General features: G+C 44.1%; 3 protein-coding genes across 17 annotated transcripts in view; all 3 read right to left on the reverse strand.

The window, feature by feature from the left end:
* LOC310700483 (homeobox protein Hox-D3-like) overlaps nucleotides 1-19,211 on the reverse strand; it is a 150,508-nt gene that overhangs the window by 87,130 nt on the left and 44,167 nt on the right. Inside the window, exon 1 of one of the 15 annotated variants that reach the window (XM_083490176.1) lies at nucleotides 9,137-9,292. The exons of 13 other annotated variants lie outside the window; for them this stretch is intronic. Coding sequence is in view for 1 of the 2 variants with exons in the window: in XM_083490179.1 (XP_083346305.1) it covers nucleotides 266-312 (47 nt within the window). In the remaining variant the exon portion in view is untranslated. Of the gene's footprint in view, nucleotides 1-265; nucleotides 707-9,136; nucleotides 9,293-19,211 lie in introns of those variants that run through there. One more of the 15 variants, XM_083490179.1, reaches the window with a different exon arrangement.
* The window catches only part of HOXC5 (homeobox C5), a 75,287-nt gene that overhangs the window by 31,345 nt on the left and 24,731 nt on the right, over nucleotides 1-19,211 (reverse strand). The window lies entirely within an intron of this gene.
* HOXC4 (homeobox C4) lies at nucleotides 12,228-15,127 on the reverse strand. Its single transcript, XM_083490460.1, has 2 exons — nucleotides 14,101-15,127; nucleotides 12,228-13,455 (listed from the first exon to the last, which is right to left on the reverse strand). The coding sequence occupies exons 1-2, from the start codon at nucleotides 14,651-14,653 to the stop codon at nucleotides 13,103-13,105; spliced, it is 906 nt and encodes a 301-aa protein (XP_083346586.1). The 5' UTR covers nucleotides 14,654-15,127; the 3' UTR covers nucleotides 12,228-13,102.

A 19,211-nucleotide genomic window follows, 5' to 3' on the forward strand; every position in this document is an offset into this window, starting at 1 on the left:
GGTGCAGAATGTCTGAAATCCGAGTTTGGGCCGGGAAACATCTATTATCCACGCTGAGGAGCGACTGCATGCAGCCATGGATACCGACAGGTAAACATACATAGACACACACCCGGCCCCACACAAATAACACAAACCTCTTTTGATTTATCTCCCCGTGAGCTATCCTGATGCGGATCCCGAGATTATTATTTTTCTACCCATTTTAGGAAGAAGTTGTCTCGTGCCCAGCAAGATGGTTTCCAGATAGAAGAGAACTGCTTACGTTTCAGAAACGCGCCTCTGTGCTTTTTGCCCTCGGAGAATAAACATTCTCACCACCACCACCCGAGAACGGCCGCATTTCTTCGGGTGTGGCTGGAGAATATCTAGTGGAAGGAACCACCAACAAGGCGCTTTCTTAACAACAAGCCTGGAAAAGCGGGGTGGGGGTGGGAAGCTAAGGAGAGAGAACCGTGACCTTCTCCAGCGCTCCTCGGTCTGGTCCAATATAAATATATAGGGCAGGAGACTCTTCAGACCGATTTGCGTTCAATGATCGTGCTGTTCAATATATTTATATATTGCTTTCTACATATTCTTGCTAAGATTTAAAGCGCGGGGCGTGATGCAACCTTTCTGTCGGTCCCGGAAATGTGGTGCGGCGGCGGGTAGATATTGTGTGTTTTCTGCAAGCGGCGCGATCCACAATCCAGCTAAGCCGCAACATGAGAATTTTAATCAGTCAAACATTAATTATTCCTTGCCCCCCATCCACAGAAACCCCAGACTCCTCGAGCTTAGCGTTAGGTTGAGGTCTACAATCCGGTTTAACGAGGAAGCGAGAGGCTTTACTGAATTGTGGATCTGTGTGTCAAAAACTTTTATATCTATCTATATCTATCTCTATCTATCTATCTATCTATCTATCTATCTATCTATCTATCTATCTATCTATCCATACATACGCATGACCTTGTTCCTAACATTAAGAGCCGCGGTTAAACACCTTTTAAGTTTTATAGGGTCTCAGCGGAAGAAATCGATCCACTTGCCCTCCCCTCCTCTTGAAATCACAGAGTTTCAAAAGCGAGTAAGACGGCAACTCCTGTGCCCATTTACCAGGGAGTAAGCCTCTCTGAGTTCAGGGGGGCTTACTTCTGAGTAGGCATACACAGGATTGCGCTGCAAGGTACAATTGTTTGAAGGTTGAGTCCAACTGAAGTCGACGGGACTTCCTTCAGAGTAGAAGTTCCTAGTATCGGCCCCTATTTCTGTCAAGGAACGTTCCCCTATCTCTCTCTCCCCCCCCCCTTAGTAGTTAACGTCCCATTGAGGTTTATGAACAGGACAAAACTTCCATAACTTTGCCCCTCCGATTTCACAGAGGAACTTTTTCTTCCGAATAAGTCTCGCTTGGAATCGCAACCTCACTTCGCTTCTTCTGCTTCTGCTGCCGGAGCGTCCCTTTCCAATTCACACACAGCCTTCCCGTCCACCCAACACCCCCTCCCCAATTATTCTGGAAATAAACACTGCCAGCCATTAAAGACGTGTACAAACCAAGACTCCTTTTCATCCCCAGGATCTGAATCGCTTAGCACATTTCATTCTGCTCCCCTCCGAGATAGCGCCTGCTCCACGCAGAGCCAGGGGCTAATCCAGGCAACTCCATACCCAGAGATCGCTTTCAAGAGACAGGAGGAAGATATACGGTCGCTCGCAAAGGCCCTTGCAAAGAGAGCTGTTAACTTGGCACTTTTTTTAAAAAAAAAAAGCAAAAAGCTGCTGAATAAATTTTATGCAACTTTGAAGGCAGCTTTTGGATCTGTTCCCTTTGGAAGTTTTTACACCGAGGCAAATTCCCAAACGCAAAGCTTTAGAAAATGTAATGAAACCAAATGGAAACAAAATGCAATTGCAATCACTACTCGTGGCGGGGCGGGGAGAGAATCGCCTGAAAATTGCAATTTCTTAAATTGGGGAGACAAGTTGGTGATGACTATCCATAGCAGGCAGACAGATTACCATGTGTATTTTGAAGGGATCCAACCTAAATAACACAGACACACATTTCATGTGCTACGGAAGACCCACAGAATGACCTGACTGTTCCCTTGCAGTCCGACCCTATGGCTGTTCAATGTGGTTCAATAGGATTTAGGACTGAAGCCTTCAAAGACCACGCTATAGTTATCTAGTAAGCCGAATGCAACCTTAAGGGAGACCAAAGACTTGCAGAACAGCCTGCGAGGAGACTTAGACTTTCATACCCATTTAAAATAATGTCACGTTTCTCATTACAAACCATTCAGAATGGTGGATTGGTATACCCTGCCCCAAACTTCCTTGGAGGTAAGTTCCAAGGGACGCAGAGCCGGAGCCGATCCATTGTTACTCGGGAGTAAGATTCGCTGAGTTCAATGAGGCTGGACTTACTCCCAGGTTAAGGTGTCTAGGTTTGCAGGCTTGTTTCTGCCAAGATGTTTTGAACGTAGTCTGAGGATGCAGTCAGCCATGTCTCAAATAAAATGCGAGGGGTCTAGAAAGCCCAAATCTACTATAAATTAAATGGAAATGGAATTGCAATCTTCCACACTCTTGCATGGGAGTAAGCCTGATCCGATAAAGGGGCATTTGTTGTATGCTAGAGCAGGTGTTGGGAGAATTGCAGAACTGCCCGGTCCACGCTCTCCTGTATCTAACTAAGATTCCGGGTGCAATGTCCCAATCCCAAGACCCGCCAGCTGAACAGCCTTGGAGGCGTTACGTCCTCCACATTTTATTCCCAAGCAGGTCCTGCTTCCTATCAGCGGAATCAACTTTGAGGTCTACCCGGGTATTACTCTCAAGTAGAAGCAAGTGCAACCTGATCCTATCCCTGTTTACTCAGAAGAAAACCCTATCGTTCCCCTCCAATGTGACCAGTGCCCCGTCCCTCAATATTATTAGTAGTAAGTCCCAATGACTTTAGTGAAAGTGACTTTTATATAAAAGGTTCAAGAGCCACCTGTCCAGTGCCTCTGTTATAACCACGCCATGTGATATGTTAGTTGCAGATAGAACTACTAATTAATTAAAGTAGGTCTTTCCCTTCCTTCTCTTTTTAAAAAATATCTATCTACCTACAATATTACATACATACATACATACATACATACATACACAAATACACAAGCATTCTCAGTAATCTCAAAAGAAGGGAGGATTTTCAGGCATCCCTCCATCAGGACAGACCCTGGCTAAAAGTTCTGCTTCCAGACTTTAGAGTTCTTGCCAAACAAGTAAATTAACCTGCTGCTCCAAACAATCGCCCCGAGATGATGTCGCTGCCCAACAACAAGACGCGCGTTCCCTCGTCAACCCTCTCTTTGTTCTGCTGTCCAAATTCGGGGTCGTGACCTAGCTTTGAGCAGAAAAGGCAAACTCGCGAGTAAACATTTTAGGAGGGCTTCTTTAAATATTTATTAGAGGTGCCGTTCGGGAGGATTTGAGGAGGAAGTCAGGCTCGGGAGCAACTCCCCTCTAGCTCCTTGGTAGGGCCAGAGCACAATCCGCGGGATCGGATGCCTGCTGTGTCCTTCTGGGCGGATGATAACGCCAGTGTTGGCTGGGTGGATGAAAGGTGGTGGAGGAGGAGGTGGCTCTCTTTATGGGCACATTTTATAAGCATGTTAAGCAAAGGGCCATAGATGGACGGCTAGACAGACAAATAGGCAGATCTGACTATATACGGCGGATATAAATCCTTGCTCATTTCTCGAAGGCATGCATAAAGCGAAATGATTCCGACGTTTGGAAACATAAATATTCTGTTTTACTTCAGTTGTAGACATGCACATTCTACGCATACAATAATATATATATATCTTTATGTATATCATGCACAAACGCTTGCACACACATACAGCAGACGACCGTGTATGTGGAGCGGCTAATAAATCCAGTTGTACATTGTACATTCAGAGCGAGAGAGAAGAAGGAAAGAGTCTACAAAAGTTGTGTTGGGCCCGAATGCTTCCAGTCTTTCGGGTCAAGTGTGTAAAAACTGTTGAAATAATTCTTTGTGACGATGCATCTTAAAGCCTAAACATTATGCTACGTTACGGAACCTGAAGGCTGCCTTATTGTTATATGGAAGAGAAAAACTGTAGTTTTTAGGGGTGCCTAGTTTGGGGCACGACACCCTTTAGCATTCGGAAATAGGCCGCGGGAGGAGGGGCTAATGGAGGCCAGGAAACGCTCTGTGGGTCGGGTGGTGTCAGTAGCGGCACCCCCACGTAGGTAATAAACACCAGAGGACACTGGAAAGAGGGGGGGGGATATTTGCCTTGCCCGTGGTTTGGGAGAACTAGGAATCCCTCTTCACTGGTATAATATTTGGCTCTGGCAGACTAAGAAACCTTTAATCTAAAATTCTAGTAATCGCCCTTTTCTTATCTCCTCTATTTACAAAACTCTCTTGGCCAGGCTTGTTTCAAAGGTTAACTGTGGTTGTTTTCAGCAATGCCTTTTGTCTTCAGTCACTTCGCGTCAGTGGCGTAGCGTGGGGGGTGGAGGGGGGCCCGGCCGCACCGTGCACAACATCTGGGGGTTAGGGTTAGGGGGCGCAAATCCACGGGTTAGGGGGCGCAAATTACTTGCCTTGCCCCGAGTGCTGACAACCCACGCTACGCCACTGCTTCGCGTCTCTCCCTAGTCAATGTGAGCCTGGCAGGGGACCACCAATGCCCGATCAAGCATGCACAGGATACTCTGCCTTTACAATTGGTCCCATCATGGTGAAGGAGGGCGTGCAAGGATCCTAAACTCATAGGAAGTAGGCAGTGGCATAGCGTGGGTTGTCAGCACCCGGGGCAAGGCAAGTAATTTGCGCCCCCTAACCCATGGATTTGCGCCCCCTAACCCTAACCCCCAGATGTTGTGCCCGGTGCGGCTGGCCCCCCCTGCACCCCCCACACTACGCCACTGGAAGTAGATACTGCTTCGGGATCTGTCTGCTAATATCCAGAAAAAACTCTCCATAAATGGGTTGTGAAGGGTGAACAGAAGAATGGCCATCCCGCAACCGAATCAGACATACAGGGTTCAATCAAAGCTCAGAATTCTAGCTTCTCTAGCACCGGTGACCAGCCGGGTAACTCTGGGTACTCGGTTATAATAAGCAAGGTATAAACGAGATGGCATCTTCCTATGAGGGAGAAGTGCTGGCTGGGAGGATTTGGCAGGAGGCACCAGAATAAATGTCCATACTAAGCTGTCATCACCACACTGGCATTTCATGAAATGCCAGTGTTGTGATATTGTGTGTGCGTTTGTGTGCATCCCCAAAGAAAAAGGAACACATTCATAAAATAATGTGTTACTGTTCTTAAAATGGGGGAGAATCTAAATTCAAAATAATAATTATATTGGTCTCTCTTCTTCTTCTGGGTTGTCTCCCTCTTAGAAGAATTCTTCATCTGGTGCTAACAAGTAAAGGCAATGGTTTGGTTTATGAAGGCCTGCAAATGTGGGATGGGATAGAAAAGAACCCATACAAGTTGCATTAACTTGTGTTTTTTTCCTCTGCTCATCCCCACCCCTTCAGTATCTTATTGTTTCTGGGAGGAGAGGGATGGGGAATTCGGACCTTTCATGATTTTACAGGTTTATAAGGTTTATGGACAGTGTCAAGAGTGTGGATAGAGACTTCATTGTTTTCCTTCTCTCATAATATTGGAACCCAGAAAAAGTGGACTTGTGTCACTTCAGGACAATCAAAAGGACATAATATGGAACTCAGGCCTCCGTAAAATGAGGAAAGGGCCACTAGATTAGGTGGGCTTAAAAAAAAAGGATACATTCATGGGGAGGGTATTCCTCAATAGCTATTGGTCACAATGTAGCTAATGTGGAAACTCCATGAACAGGAGCAGTAGATCTCTGAATACAACATGCCAGCAACATAGGAAGCTGCCTTATACCATCAGACCATCAATACTATTCATACAAGTGGGCAGTGGCTCCCTTGGGGGATTCACACAGTGGGCTTTCTCAGCCCTATCTAGAGGTGCTAGGGATTGAACCTGTAGACTTCCGACTGCAAAGAATGTGCACTACCACTCAGCTATAGTCCTACACCTACATCCTTCACAAACGTAATTTTCACATTTCCCAGAGGCATCTGAATGGCCTCTGGATTAGATGCATTATGGTTCAGCCCTGTTAGGCAACTCTTGGGTTCTGAACGTTCTATTGTTTGAACCACTGGATCTCTAGATCAGGGATGGGCAAAGGGTATAGATTTGTCTGATTTGCAGGGTAGCTAAGTGTGGCTTTCTAATTCTCAATATTTTAATAGTAGTAGCAACAAAATGACTTTGGCTACCTAAATTAGGTTGAAGAAAGGAGCAGGCCTTTGTGTGTCAAGACTATGATCTCAGTTGAATTCTGAAGGTGAAAACCAATTTCTAGACTCAGAATGTGTTCAGAGGCACACCTGTTCTTTAATCCTATGTGTATTTTGCACATGGCTCTGCTAGGTAGATCTTGGAGATCAAGTTCAGAAAAGGCCAAGTAGATCTTAGGAACCTACGTACGCCCACTGCTGCTCTAGACAACTCTGGTCTTGTGAGGCACTCACATGAGGCAAGTACACATAACTGGGATAGCCATAAACTGTGTTTCTCCATTACCCTGCCTAATAGTGCCAACAATGTGTGTGTGTGTGTGCGTGTGTGTGTGTGTGTGCGTGCGTGCGTGCACGCATCTTTCTGCATCTGATGGACTAGGTTCTTTCAAGGTGTATGTGTCTCATTATATAGCCCTATGCACACTGTAGCGACCTATATAAGCACCGTATTATATATTGTTTCATTGCTTTTGAAGATATATCATTCAATTAGTGGGTGCAATCCACACCAATCAAGGCGAGTTTCCCCATTGACTTCAAGGGGGTGGATTTGGTCTTGCTCATTTTTAAAAGAATGATAAATACTACTAAGCAAATGTATATTTTGGCATTTAAGCTGCAAGTTTTCCTTCCTTCCTTCTTAAAGGGTGAAAGCAGGGGAATCCAGAATAACAAGATGGAGGGTAAATTGAAAAGGAACTTCACTATGCTGAGAAAAAAGTGGAGCATATATAAGCAAACACACAAAAAATATATATACTGAAAGTGTGTGTGTGTGTGTGTGTGTGTGTGTGAGAGAGAGAGAGAGAGAGAGAGAGAGAGAGAGAGAGAGAGAGAATATAGTGGTTTAGAGAGAGAGAATGCTTCCTTTTGCATGTCTGTATTGCATCTCCTATATAAATATCATGCTTTGTTTTCTGAAGCCTCATTCTTGCATAAATCCTCAGAGCTAATACATATGCTTTTCCACAAAGGAAACCAACCTGCATCAACATTTGGCTCTTGGTTGTTGTTAAGTACGCTTTTTTAACATAGAAAAAGGAAAAAAGAAAACAAAGAAAGTGGCCTTTGCCAGAAATTGCTGATGCCAATAACAGAAGGGTGGTTGGCTGTTTGCAAGGAAATACTAGTCTTTCACTAAAGTCCCAAAATGTTTGGTTTGGTACCTTGCCCATCAAAATAAATCAAGGCGACAGATTAGGAAGTACATAAAACTATATCTCTGGATAATGATATACGAGACCACAATAAATATAAGTTACATGTTGGAGCTGCTGGCAGTTATGGTTAGAAACCCGTAACTCATTCATTTAACCCTGGCGGAATGTTTGTCTTTTAATTACAATTAAACAGCGTACTTGAACATTTCTCTCTCTCTCATATGAACTGCATGGAGAGAGACAAGAGAGAGAGACAGAAAGAAAAAGAGGGAAACTAGAGAAGATAAGAGACTGGAAAAATCCTGAGACATAATTTGCTAACTGGCAGTTTAGGGAGCTAAGCCACGGTACCTTATCCTATAGCACTGCGGGGGGGGGGGGCTTGTTGAGAGGGAGAGTGGAGAGGGGGTTTGTGGGGGGTTTAAGCGCACACATGTAATTGTGTCTTAAGTTGAAAACATCCCATCCAGTTTTTTTATAGGGGTTGGTTTGGTTTTTTTGCAGTTACCCCTTTTCAGAGAATTACCTCTCCAAACAAAATATTTGAAGCCACTGAAAATAAAAGGGAGTGGGGAACACAGCGTCTCCACCGCCATCACCACCACCCTTGGAAGTCCCATTGCCCATGGTGGGGGGGGGGAGGAAGGGAGAGAATTTTTCTAATTCATTATTTTATGGCCACCGAAGCCCCTGTGAAATGTTTCCTCCACTGCTGCTTCCTTGCTGCTAGAAGAAGCATTGGTTTCCATCACCAAAACTTATTTATTTATTTTATTTATTTATTTATTTACTCACTCATCCATTAAAAAGGAAGAAATACAACTTATAATCAGTGTGACTTCACACAAACTGGGCGTCAGGGACTCACTGGAGCGCTCCCGAGCAAGTCTCTAGGCTCCAAGGAGCTTGTGACACCCGCTCCACAAACATTCTCACCTTTCGCCTGACTTCTTCTTCTTCTTCTTCTTCTTCTGGCTCAAGAAGATAAGTGAAGAACAATAATCCGGGCATGATTTAATAGTGAAATCGATGCCATTCCAGAGGAGTAGAGGAGCCCAGCCCCTTGGTGCCATGCCCCAAGTGGGGGCAAGGAAGGAGCACAGACTTTGGTATCAAGAGGCGATCCATCCATTCGGTGGAGCGGGGAGCGATTTCCTGGAAAGCCCTGCCAAGACTGGAGTCTTGATCTCCCCAGGAGACCTAGGAGCACTGAACATCAAGTCCATCAGGTTTGAAAGAGGAGCCCATGGAAAGACCAACCATGCTACTGGTGGTCTGACGATAGGCTTACTACCACCACCACCCGTTCTATCCGTCGAGGCATAGTGTGGAACAGCCAGCAACAGAGAACACTGATCCCTCACAACTTTTCTTTTCTAGTTCCTACGTGCCAGAGGAAATATAGCTCTTTTGGGCTGTCCCTACAGAAACCATCAAAAGCGCCTGGTAGCACCTGAATAGACTAGCAGATTTCCCCACTTTACCCCTTTCCATTAAAGGAGACCAAAAAATTTTTAAAAAAGAAGCAACCATCGTCGCCATCATAGCTATGCGTTTTTAAACTGCTTTAAAAGAAAAAGTAAAACTTTAAAAGGAAACTTACTTGGCGTTAGGAGCTTCGCTCTAGCCATAGGATAGCCAGCTGGGAAATCTTCCAAGCTATGGGAAGGCGGGAAAATGAGAAGGGAGGCTTGGCCGAAACTTCACCCTGCCTTCTTTTCTCTGGGGTTATTTTGGTGACAACACAATGAGATAACACGCATTGAATCTGCCCAAACCCTCACTCTCTCCCGGCCGCCCTCCCCACCCACCCGGCCTTCTATTACTATGGTAATTTAAAAAAAAAAAAAAACCACCACAAAAAGTCCAAACAGTGGCGATGCCTTTAAATGTGTGTAGGGAGCAGAGAAGGTACACGTTGGGAGACTTAACTCAGGTCACTGGGGGCTCGGAGGTCATCCTGAGTGGCTAGAATAAAACTGCTGGCGTAGAAAAGTTGTCCTCTGGGTGAACCTACTTTCCACCACCCCCCTTTACCCGAACTTCAATAAAGTAGCTTTCAGGCTCTCAACATGGAGGCGTCAAAAAGCTTTAAAAAAAAGAATGGGGAGAGAAAGAGCAAAATGGGTGAAGAGAGACGGTGGGGCAGGCTGTATCTCATCACCTCCTCCCCCCCCCGTTTCTTTTGCCCCTGCTGCCTGCCTTTATAATTCATTCATAATCTCCCTACCCTGGAAGAATTGTGTCATGGCCAAGTCTAAAGGCCAAATCAGATGCTGAAGAATCAGAATTATTAAACCAGAAACGAAAACAAAGCAGGAGGGTGAGAAGATTGCAGAAAGTAAACACTGAAGAGAACTCCAGGAGGAAAATAAATAAAATAAAGTTGGGGGTGGGTAGAGAACCGTGGAAAGGAATATATGGTCATATATTTAAATATGAAGTTACTGAGAGGGTGCTGGCATTTTTAATTGAATATGCAAACTATACAGTTGCAAATGTGATTGATGCCTCCTTTTCCGGGCTTCCTAGGCAGACACAGAGAATGCACGCAACACAAAGTCCTATCATATTCATCCTGATTCTCTCACAGACACTTGGTTATAATTTATCAAGTTCTGCAGGCAGGGTGTGTGGGTGTGAAACTTAAAAAAAAAAAGTTTAGCACAGCTACACACCCACACATAGTTTACCAAGTCACTACCAGTAGAAGCCATTGTAAATTTCACACGTGTGTGTGTCAGAGTTTGAAGATCAGCTTTGCAACATATGGCCATTCAGTTGGCAGCACCATTATTCCTAGGTTAGGATTCCCCCCTCCCTTTGTTCTTTTTACCATTTATATGCACAGAGTGCTCGTGTTTGTGTGGGTGTGTAAAAACCACCGAGGGAAACACTGGTTGCTGTTCTCTTTTATCTTGCCCTAGCAATAGAGTAGGGAGACTAAGTCTGTGTAACAGAAGGCCAGATAAACAAGCGGACAGACACGTGAGAGATTTAACTTGCAGCCCTATCTTGTGCATGCTTACTCAGAAGTAAATCCCACTACGTTCAGTAAAGGTATTCTCTAAAATAAATGAGTGAGATTCCTGTTTCCCCTCACTTGACCTAATGCAGTAAGGGTGAACAAGCAGGCCCAGGAGTGATAAGGAAACATTCAAAGCAATTGCTAACATGCACACTCAACATTCCCCTTGCTTGCTTCGAAAAACTGGAATCGTGAAAACACTGTTAAAGGTTTATGACTAGCTATTATGTTAATGAATGGATTTATTTCATACTGTGCAAAAGGAGACGGAGTTTCTTCAAAGGAATACTACTAACAGACAGAGAAGAGTCATCCTGATTGGTTGATACCCATGACACTTTGACCATTAGCTTCTAAACTGATCTGGATTACAGCCACTATGTGTAATTCTGGCCTGCTTAAAATCAATAGAAGTTCTGCATTAACTTGAATGAGATGTAGATCGCTCCCATAATCTGTATCTTGTCAATCACTTCGTACCTTCCTGCCTTTTCCTTCTACCATGGGTGCTGAAAAGATCTGCTTGTCTTGATAATTGAGGGAAGGGGCAAGATAAAGTGACGGAACCAACTCCCCTTCAAACCCCCTGCCACTTTTCAGAACTTCTGCTTCCACCTCCAGTATATAGTTGCCTGGCTGTTTTCTGATACCCATAACAGGGAACTGGAATGCAATACAGCTCAACCCACAACTTAGTTCTGTGTAAGCAGACTATTAAAGGCGCCTGAAATTTCATTGAAATCAATAGCAAATAAATTGGACTAGATCCTGCTACTTCAGACTAACTGGTTTCTAGTTTGGGGTGCTAGAATGTTTACGAAATACAACCAAAACAACATTAAACAAGCCTCTAAGAGAGGTATAAACGAAAGCACACTTCAGTCACATGCTTTGCCACTCTGAGGCGAGGACAGTAGAAAAATGTGAGTTGTGAAAGGAACTTGCTAATCTGGCTGTCTGTCTATCTACCTATCCACACATATAAGCATAGTACATACTAAAAGTGCTCACTGTGCAAACACATCTGTAGTACACTCTTCCCAGCCACCCTTTCTACTTCCCTGGGGGATGTAAACAAATCCTGAATTCTCTATTATCCATCTCTACAAAATACCTACAACAGTGACAATGTTCAGCATTTATTCAACGTACAGGACTAGGGGCTTGTTAGCTATACAGGCAGTAGAAGGAGGGGTAAAGAAAGCTCCAATATTTTTTATTATTATTACTATTACTAAAGAAATGTATAGGAGCTCAAATACAGGAAAGGACAGATGCATTTAAAAAAAATAAACAACAGCAACACAAAGCCTGATTTCTATGGACAGGTCTTCTACTAAAATGCATATTTACACCTCCCAAGGCTAGGACTTCCTAGTAGAATCTGAGGTCAAACATGCTGTGATGTCACAGGGTACAGAGGGTGCAAGCCACAGTCCCTAAAATCAATGGGAGATTTGCCATTGACTTCAGTGACATGCAGTACGGCGCTGGTAGCCTTGTATTTAAAAGAACAAAAAACCAACCAACCCAAGCTTCTTAAACTCAGCTAAGAAAGTATCCGCAGCTCATGAAATCAGTGTCACACGTTTCCACCCCCCTCCCCCACGTTTTCCCTATATAGTATGAAGCAAAGAAGGAAAATAACTCACCAGACATTCCAAAGTCAAATCTGTGTCACACTCACTGGTTTTTATTGAACAAGGGGACTTTCACATATACACTAAAACTCTTTTATTGCAAGTTTACAATGTTCATGTCAAATCATGTCCAAAAAACACAAAGAACCACGACAAAACGGGGGGAAAAATCTACCAACTGACTTTTCCTTCCAACTTTCTCGCTGGCTCGCTTCCTCTCTCTCTTCCTTTGAGTCCTTCTTCACATTGAAATAAACACCGTAAGTTTACCAGCTACTATTAGCTCCTGTGCTGTTTTTCCCCCTTGTTTTTTTAATTTAAAAAAAAAATCTTTCTCCTACATTTATACCAAAAAAAGGAAGGAAAAAAGCCTTCAATGGTCCATTTTTTTTTTGTTCTCCATTTGTAAACGCACAGAGCAAAATAACTACATTCTTCCCTTGCCTGTGTAATTATTAGCATATGCCCCGATTTTTCATCTAAAACAGAACATTGTGTTCCCCACCCCAACATACACGCACAGAGACACACAGACACACACAGACACACGTAGCTCATCCTTCCACTCCTTCCCTTTTTAAAAAATAAATAAAACCCTGAAAATTGCGTTTTAAAAAAACAAAACAAAACCAGCAGGTATTTCACCTGACCTCTCATGCTAATAATACATGCACCTAAAGCTTGAGATCTTTGCGGAAGACCTCATTCTTTTGTGTGTGGGTTTTTTTTCCCCTCTCTCTTTTTTTCCTTCTTAATATATTTAAGCACGGGAAAAACTACGAGGAAAAAAAAGAACCAAAATATATAGATATATATTAGATTCTATAAATAATCAGAGTCATTTTTTTTAATGGGGGTATTTGTTTGTTTGTTTTGCTTTTGCTTTTTTTTGTTTGTTTGTTTATAACCTTGTAATATCCTCTGCTCGTTGGTCCTGAGATGAGCTTTGCGAATGTTCTTCGCTAGCAACCGCGTTGGAAGAAGCAGGAATGGAACTGGTGGAAGAATTGGTAGGAGCCGTAGATCTCACTTTGGTATTGGGCAGCCTGTGGTCTTTTTTCCATTTCATCCGCCTGTTCTGAAACCAAATCTTGATCTGTCTCTCCGAGAGACACAGGGAGTGGGCGATTTCGATGCGCCTCCGCCTCGTCAGGTATCTATTATAGTGGAACTCTTTTTCCAATTCCAAGACCTGCTGTCTGGTGTAGGCAGTCCTGGATCGCTTGGGCTCGCCTCCATTGTAATTGGGGTTCACTGGGGGGAAAAACACCCAAAGATGAGCATGAATACAGAGACAGAGAGAAAGGCAGGGGAAGGAGAGCGGAGAGAGAGATGCACAGGGAGAGAAAGACAGATCTCCAGTGGCTCAGGGGAAAGAGAGAGGGGGAGAGAGCGAAAGAAAGGGGGGGAGAGGAGAGAGGGGAGAGAGAGAAAAAAGTCATCAGCTAAATGGGTTATAAAGAACCCAAGACTTTCTCTTCTAATAAGAAGGGGTTTCCCTGGCTTGAAAAGAGCCTGAATTATTTATGCACCCCTCGCGAAGCCTTTTGGAGTTTCACACATACATAACAGAACGAACCACATGGCTGGGGCTGCCCAGACTAGCTTGGCTATAAAATTTATGGTGGGTGTAATTACCCACTCGGAGTCGTAAATCCAGCTCAATTGTGCTAACCCAAAGACTCTCGTTGAAGGCAAAGGAGGAGATGGGAAAAAGAAGGAGCGAGAGAGGGAGAAGAGTGAGTGAGTGAGAGGGGAGAGAGAGAGAGAGCTTGCAAGCATGGTGTGAAGGGGAGAAAAACACACATACTCTCTCTCTCCCTCTCTCGCACTTACACACACACACTAGAGAGAGGAAGGAAGGAAGGGAGGAGAGAGAGAGAGAGAAAAGTTGCCTACCAGTACTGACGTGGATTTTTTTCATCCATGGGTAGACTATGGGTTGCTTAGTGGCCGTGCTGCTAGGATGCTCGGGGTTTTGCTGGTTGCAGGCTGGAGGGGCTGGGGCTGGCGAGGTGGCTGCGCTGGAGAGAGCCGTTTGGTCACAGAGCTGCTGTGGTTTCTCGGGGAGATGGTGGCCTCCGGGTGGTGGTCCATGGCCCCTTTGATGCGCTGGGGGGTTGCCGGGACCTTGGAGGCTGGCACAGCTGTACTGGCGCTCGGGGTAGCTGGGTCGCTGTGGAGGAGGTGGAGGGTACAATTCCTGGTGATGATGCTGAAAACTGGACTCCCTAGTCCGGCTGTAATATTCCGGACTGTGGTCTGGGATGTAATTATTTTGCGAATATTCTTCGCATGGAGGAAATTTCGGATCGATGTAGTTAGAGTCCATCAAATACGAGCTCATGATCATTAATTTCTGGAGTGGAAAATAATTTTTCTCGCTTTGTCGTTTTTCTGCTCCATAAAACCCTCCTACTAGCTGGCGACCCCGTAAAGTTAGTTTCACCATGTGACTATTTGCGCCAATCACGCCAGCCGAGCTAGTCCCCGGATAAGGAACCAAAAGCTTATTCAAAATGTATCCAATTTGTGTGTGCGCGAGTGTGTGCCTGTGCCTCTGTGCGTGTGTGCGTGTGCGTGTGTGTGCGATCTTGTTGTTGTTTGTGTGGTCCCCTTAAACTCAGAAAAAGAGGTGCGCGTGCGTGTGTGTGTGTGTGTGTGTGTGTGTGTGTAAGGGGTTATCTTGCTGCCAAACAGAACGTTCTTTTCTTAAAAAGGCAACGTAAGTGAATGGAAGGATAATGGAAGGAAACTCATTTATTTGGCAGACAGATGGTGTGCAGGGAAAGCTCCTGTGTTCTTCTCCACCCCACCCCCTTTTCCAGGTACACAGCAAGTCCTCTCTTGTAGGGATCCAGTAGCTAAATGAGTCTTAATCTGGAAGAACTAGTAACATTTTGCACTGCAGATAGTGAAGCATGCCTGAAATCGTTCTGCTTGCTTCACCTTAAAGAAAAGCTGTAGGGGAAATGAGGTGCCCCCGCCTCCCTCCCTCCTCCCCCCCCCCAGGACATGGTTAGTGTCATTGTCTGCAGTACTAGTCTCCCCCCACCCGCCCGCCCCCTACGCACAATGCAAACAACCCGAAAACTAGAAGGCAGTTCAGTATTTGTAATCCAATTGTTTGCTGAAGAGACACAAAGGAGGAGGCAGGTTACCTGGGAGGCAAGGAGATGTGGGGAGTGGGGGGGGGGAGAGAAAGAGCAGCGGGATATGCAAATCATCTTTGCGTCATTTGGAGTTCTCTAGAAATGCTCATCAACCTTTGCTTACGGGTGATCTGCTTTGGTTGCAAGAGAAGCTGCTAGTGCCTGAGCTGAAACAAGTAGAAGTTCCAGCCAGCCAGATGGCAAGACCACCAGCCACCCAATGCTGACCATTTTGGGGGAGACAAAGTTTATGGGGTGCTGGTAGTGGTGGGAAGCTAGCAGAGATGTGCTTTTCAGTTCTTGCCGGGTTAAATAATGGAAGGCTCGGTTTTGTTATGATTATGGAAAAGATAACACACACAAACATTCCCATCCAGTCTGGAGGCAGGTAGGTAGGTAAGAAGAAATATGGATCCTCATACAAGATTTACTGTAGTCATGATTTCCCCTTCATAGCCACGGATGAATGGGAAAGCATGCGTCTAAAGTCCATTCAGAACATTTGACTTCCTTGTGGAGCTTGGGGTGGTGGACAGAAAAAAGTAAGGCGCTGTTAAATTCCTCTCCCCTCTCCCAATATGCCTGTATAAACAGACCCCTGGGTAGGTTAAAGAAGCTAAACTGTGATGCAAACATTTTAAAGAGTGCAGTTATTGCAGTTAAGGGCTTTATCTATAGCTTACATTAAGAAGATGGGGCACAGAGAGTCGGATTAATCCCTTGTACTGCTTGATAACAATTATAGTTGAAAATCATAGCTTGCAGGGCATTGCAATATTTTACTTGATAACAATAAAAGTGACACATAAAGTTAACTGTTTATGTTTTATTTATTAGACTAAATGTGCCAGCGGTGTCGGAGGCTCTGGGCTGGTTGTAACAGTTTTTATGGGGCTGTAAAACGCCATAAATCAGTCACTTGAAATTGTTAGGTCTCTCTCTCTCCCTCTCTCTCTCTCTCTCTGGCAAGGGCTTGTGTGAGCTTGTGTTTGCGATGACTGCTGTTCCTTCTATCCAAGAAAAAAGTAGCAATTGTGGATTTTATTATCAGAAGCACGCTTTACCTTCCCTGTTATTTTAACTATTTATTCACGATCTAGCTGTAACAAAGCCCCACCACCACCACCACACACTTTGAAGCTGTTTGCCCTTCCTCAGAATGCATGTGTATTTTAAAGGAACTCAAACACACACTCCCCTGGATAGCTGAAATCTTTATTATAACTCTAGCAGTTAAGGGGAAATCAAAGGAAGCCGAACATTAACAAGGCTCTGCATCGTCCATATACTCCCCTAGAGACGAATTTGTGATTGAGGGGCTCACACAACTTCGATTCTACAGGGTGCATATGAACGACTGGAGAATGTGGCCTGTGTGCTACTGGGGGAAGGTGGGAAGCGTATTCCCCTCCCCCACCGATGTGTTCCAGAATGTCTTTTTTGTTTTGTTCTGGGTTTTGTTTGTTTTTCATGGATGTGGCGTGAGGGAAAGGAGAGCAGCTGTCAAGACTTCCTAAAAAGTCGTTTAACAAGCTAAGCCCTTTCCAGGTAGGGCTTGCATATTTCTGAGAGGATCACTTGCTTTTATCAAGATGGGATCCACGCTTTCACAGCTTTGGGAACTGAGCTATGGAAGACAACCTTCCACTTTTTTTGATAGCTATTAACATTTATGGTTCCTATTGGATTATTATTATTATTATTAATCAGTGCATTCACTAAGTAAGTAAGTAAGTAAGTAAGTAAGTAAGTAAGTTCCTCCTTGCTGCTTTATTCTGGTGCCCCCCCCCCATCTCTGTATAAGGACCGTACATGGGTAGTTTTCAATCCATCTATGGAGAACTGTCAACCTGTTTGCTTATGGACTGGTTGATTCCTGAAGAGGAGGAGGAAGAGGACGGTTCAGTCTAAGAACAGAGAAATGAATGTCAGAGGTATTATTTTGGCCTTTTCCCCCAGGCAAGCTTTACAACTCCTGTTCATGTTGTCTCTTACATTTAACTCTGCCCGTTCAACTCATTTTGCATAAAAAGGGAAACTGCCATTCTTATTTTATTTTACTTTGGTAGTCTAAACTGACATGCATACTTAACTGGGATAATAAAAGCCAAAGCGCGTGGATAGCTGAGGCAATTTTATTTCCTTTTGCTGTTTTTCCTCAAAAATCATTGTGAACAGTCCAGAAAAATGTTGGCACGTGTCTAGTTGTTTCCAGTGGCAGAGTGATTGTACTGCTGGCTGCTGCTGCAACTACTATTACTACTACTGAACTCTGGGTGGATTCTCAGAGTTTTTATGATACTGTGTGTGTGTGTGAGAGAGAGAGAGAGAGAGAGAGAGAGAGAGGTCGTGTTTGCCATAGCTACTATTTCCTCATTCCATGAGATGTATAACCGTGATTTCATTAACATGAGCTCCCCTTGCGTTGCTCTGCTGCTGTTACTACTACTGGTAATAGTAGTAGTAGCAGCAGCAGCAGTGGTTAGTATCTATACAGCCTTTTACTGATTGATTAAAGGACCTTGCATACACCCTCTCCGTAGTCCCATTGTCTCACTTAAGCATCTACTTAGCTCTTTGCAATTAAATTCGGTGGGATTTTAAAATGCTGGACATTGGAGGGATTGGACCCATTATTGATTAATTTCAGCATAATTCAAATTATATGGGAGGGAGGGAGGAAGAAGAGGAAGATCTACAAGTTGAGGGTGGAGTCTTAAGCACACTTACTAGGAAGTAAATGCCTATAAACTCCGTGGCTCTTACTTTCCAGCGAACTCAAAAGGGACTCCTGAGTAGGCTGGCTACTGTAAGAACGTGCTAGAAACTTGGAACCACCAATTTCTTAAGTAGTTCAGCATTCCTGGTGGGTGGTGTGTTTTTTCTTTTCCTGGGTCATCCTAACAATCACCTACTGCACCTAGACCTACTCTTCGATATTTACACTTTTAATTATTTGTGTAGATGCACGTGAATGAAAGGGCAGCTTTGCCATTCCTGAACATAATCCATTAGAAGTTGAGTAACTTTCATAACAACAGAGCTTCCTTCCTTTCAAATCACACTGCAAATCGAGTAAGTATGCAGAGAGCCAGGCTGTAAGCACAGTTACTCGGGAGTAAGTCTCTTTGAACTCAGTGACGCTTACCCCGAGTAAATGTATACACAGGATCCAGAAGCAAAATGTGAAAATAAGGTTCTCTATGTTTACACGAAAGTTTTTTGTTTTGTTTTGTTTTTAAGTACACAGGAAGTGTAGACAGGATTGCATCGTTAATCATACATTTTTCTATGTTATTTTTTTTTTAAAAAAATCCCCCAGTGGACTTATTGCTCTTTCTTTATTTCACTTCGTTCCTGTAGTTTATTTTAACTGACCTTCTGGTTTCCTTGTTAAAATAGGCATTAGTCCCTTAAGTTTATAATTTTCTTAAAGCTATTTTTTGGGGGGTGGCATGTATTCCTCTCTTAAGTGTTTGGAAGAGTTCCCTTTTATTGTCTCTTTCAAAGAAGGCTCCAAGGACGTGTGGAAGGGGGGGAATTAGTGGGGCACAAACCTCTTTTGTCTCTCCAGTACCCCTCCCACTTCTCTCCGATTGGCCTCCGTTTCTCCCACCCGCAGAACAATGTCGGCAAAACCGGATTATTGCTATTATCATCATCGTCGTCGTCGTCATCATCATTCTGAGTGGCGATAACAAAGGGAAATACAACACTTCGATTAAATAATCCCTGGCCCTTAATTCCCAGCCTAGCCAAGAAGCGGGTTGCAAAGCTGGTTGGCCTATCTGGTTACCATTTTCAGGACCATTTCTGAGTACAAAGCGCCTACTTGACAGTACGGAAGAAAAATAAGTG

This window comes from Podarcis liolepis, assembly GCF_965112155.1.
Source record: "Podarcis liolepis genome assembly, chromosome: 2".
In the NCBI taxonomy this organism is placed as follows: Eukaryota; Metazoa; Chordata; class Lepidosauria; order Squamata; family Lacertidae; genus Podarcis; species Podarcis liolepis.

What these genes read in the sequence shown, in the direction of transcription:
- HOXC4 (XM_083490460.1), bottom strand. Translation starts at nt 14,653, where the DNA reads ATGGTGAAACTAACTTTACGGGGTCGCCAGCTAGTAGGAGGGTTTTAT. An exon ending in AAAAATCCACGTCAGTACTG is followed by an intron (nt 13,456 to 14,100) that starts GTAGGCAACTTT and finishes TTTTCCCCCCAG; the next exon opens with TGAACCCCAATTACAATGGA.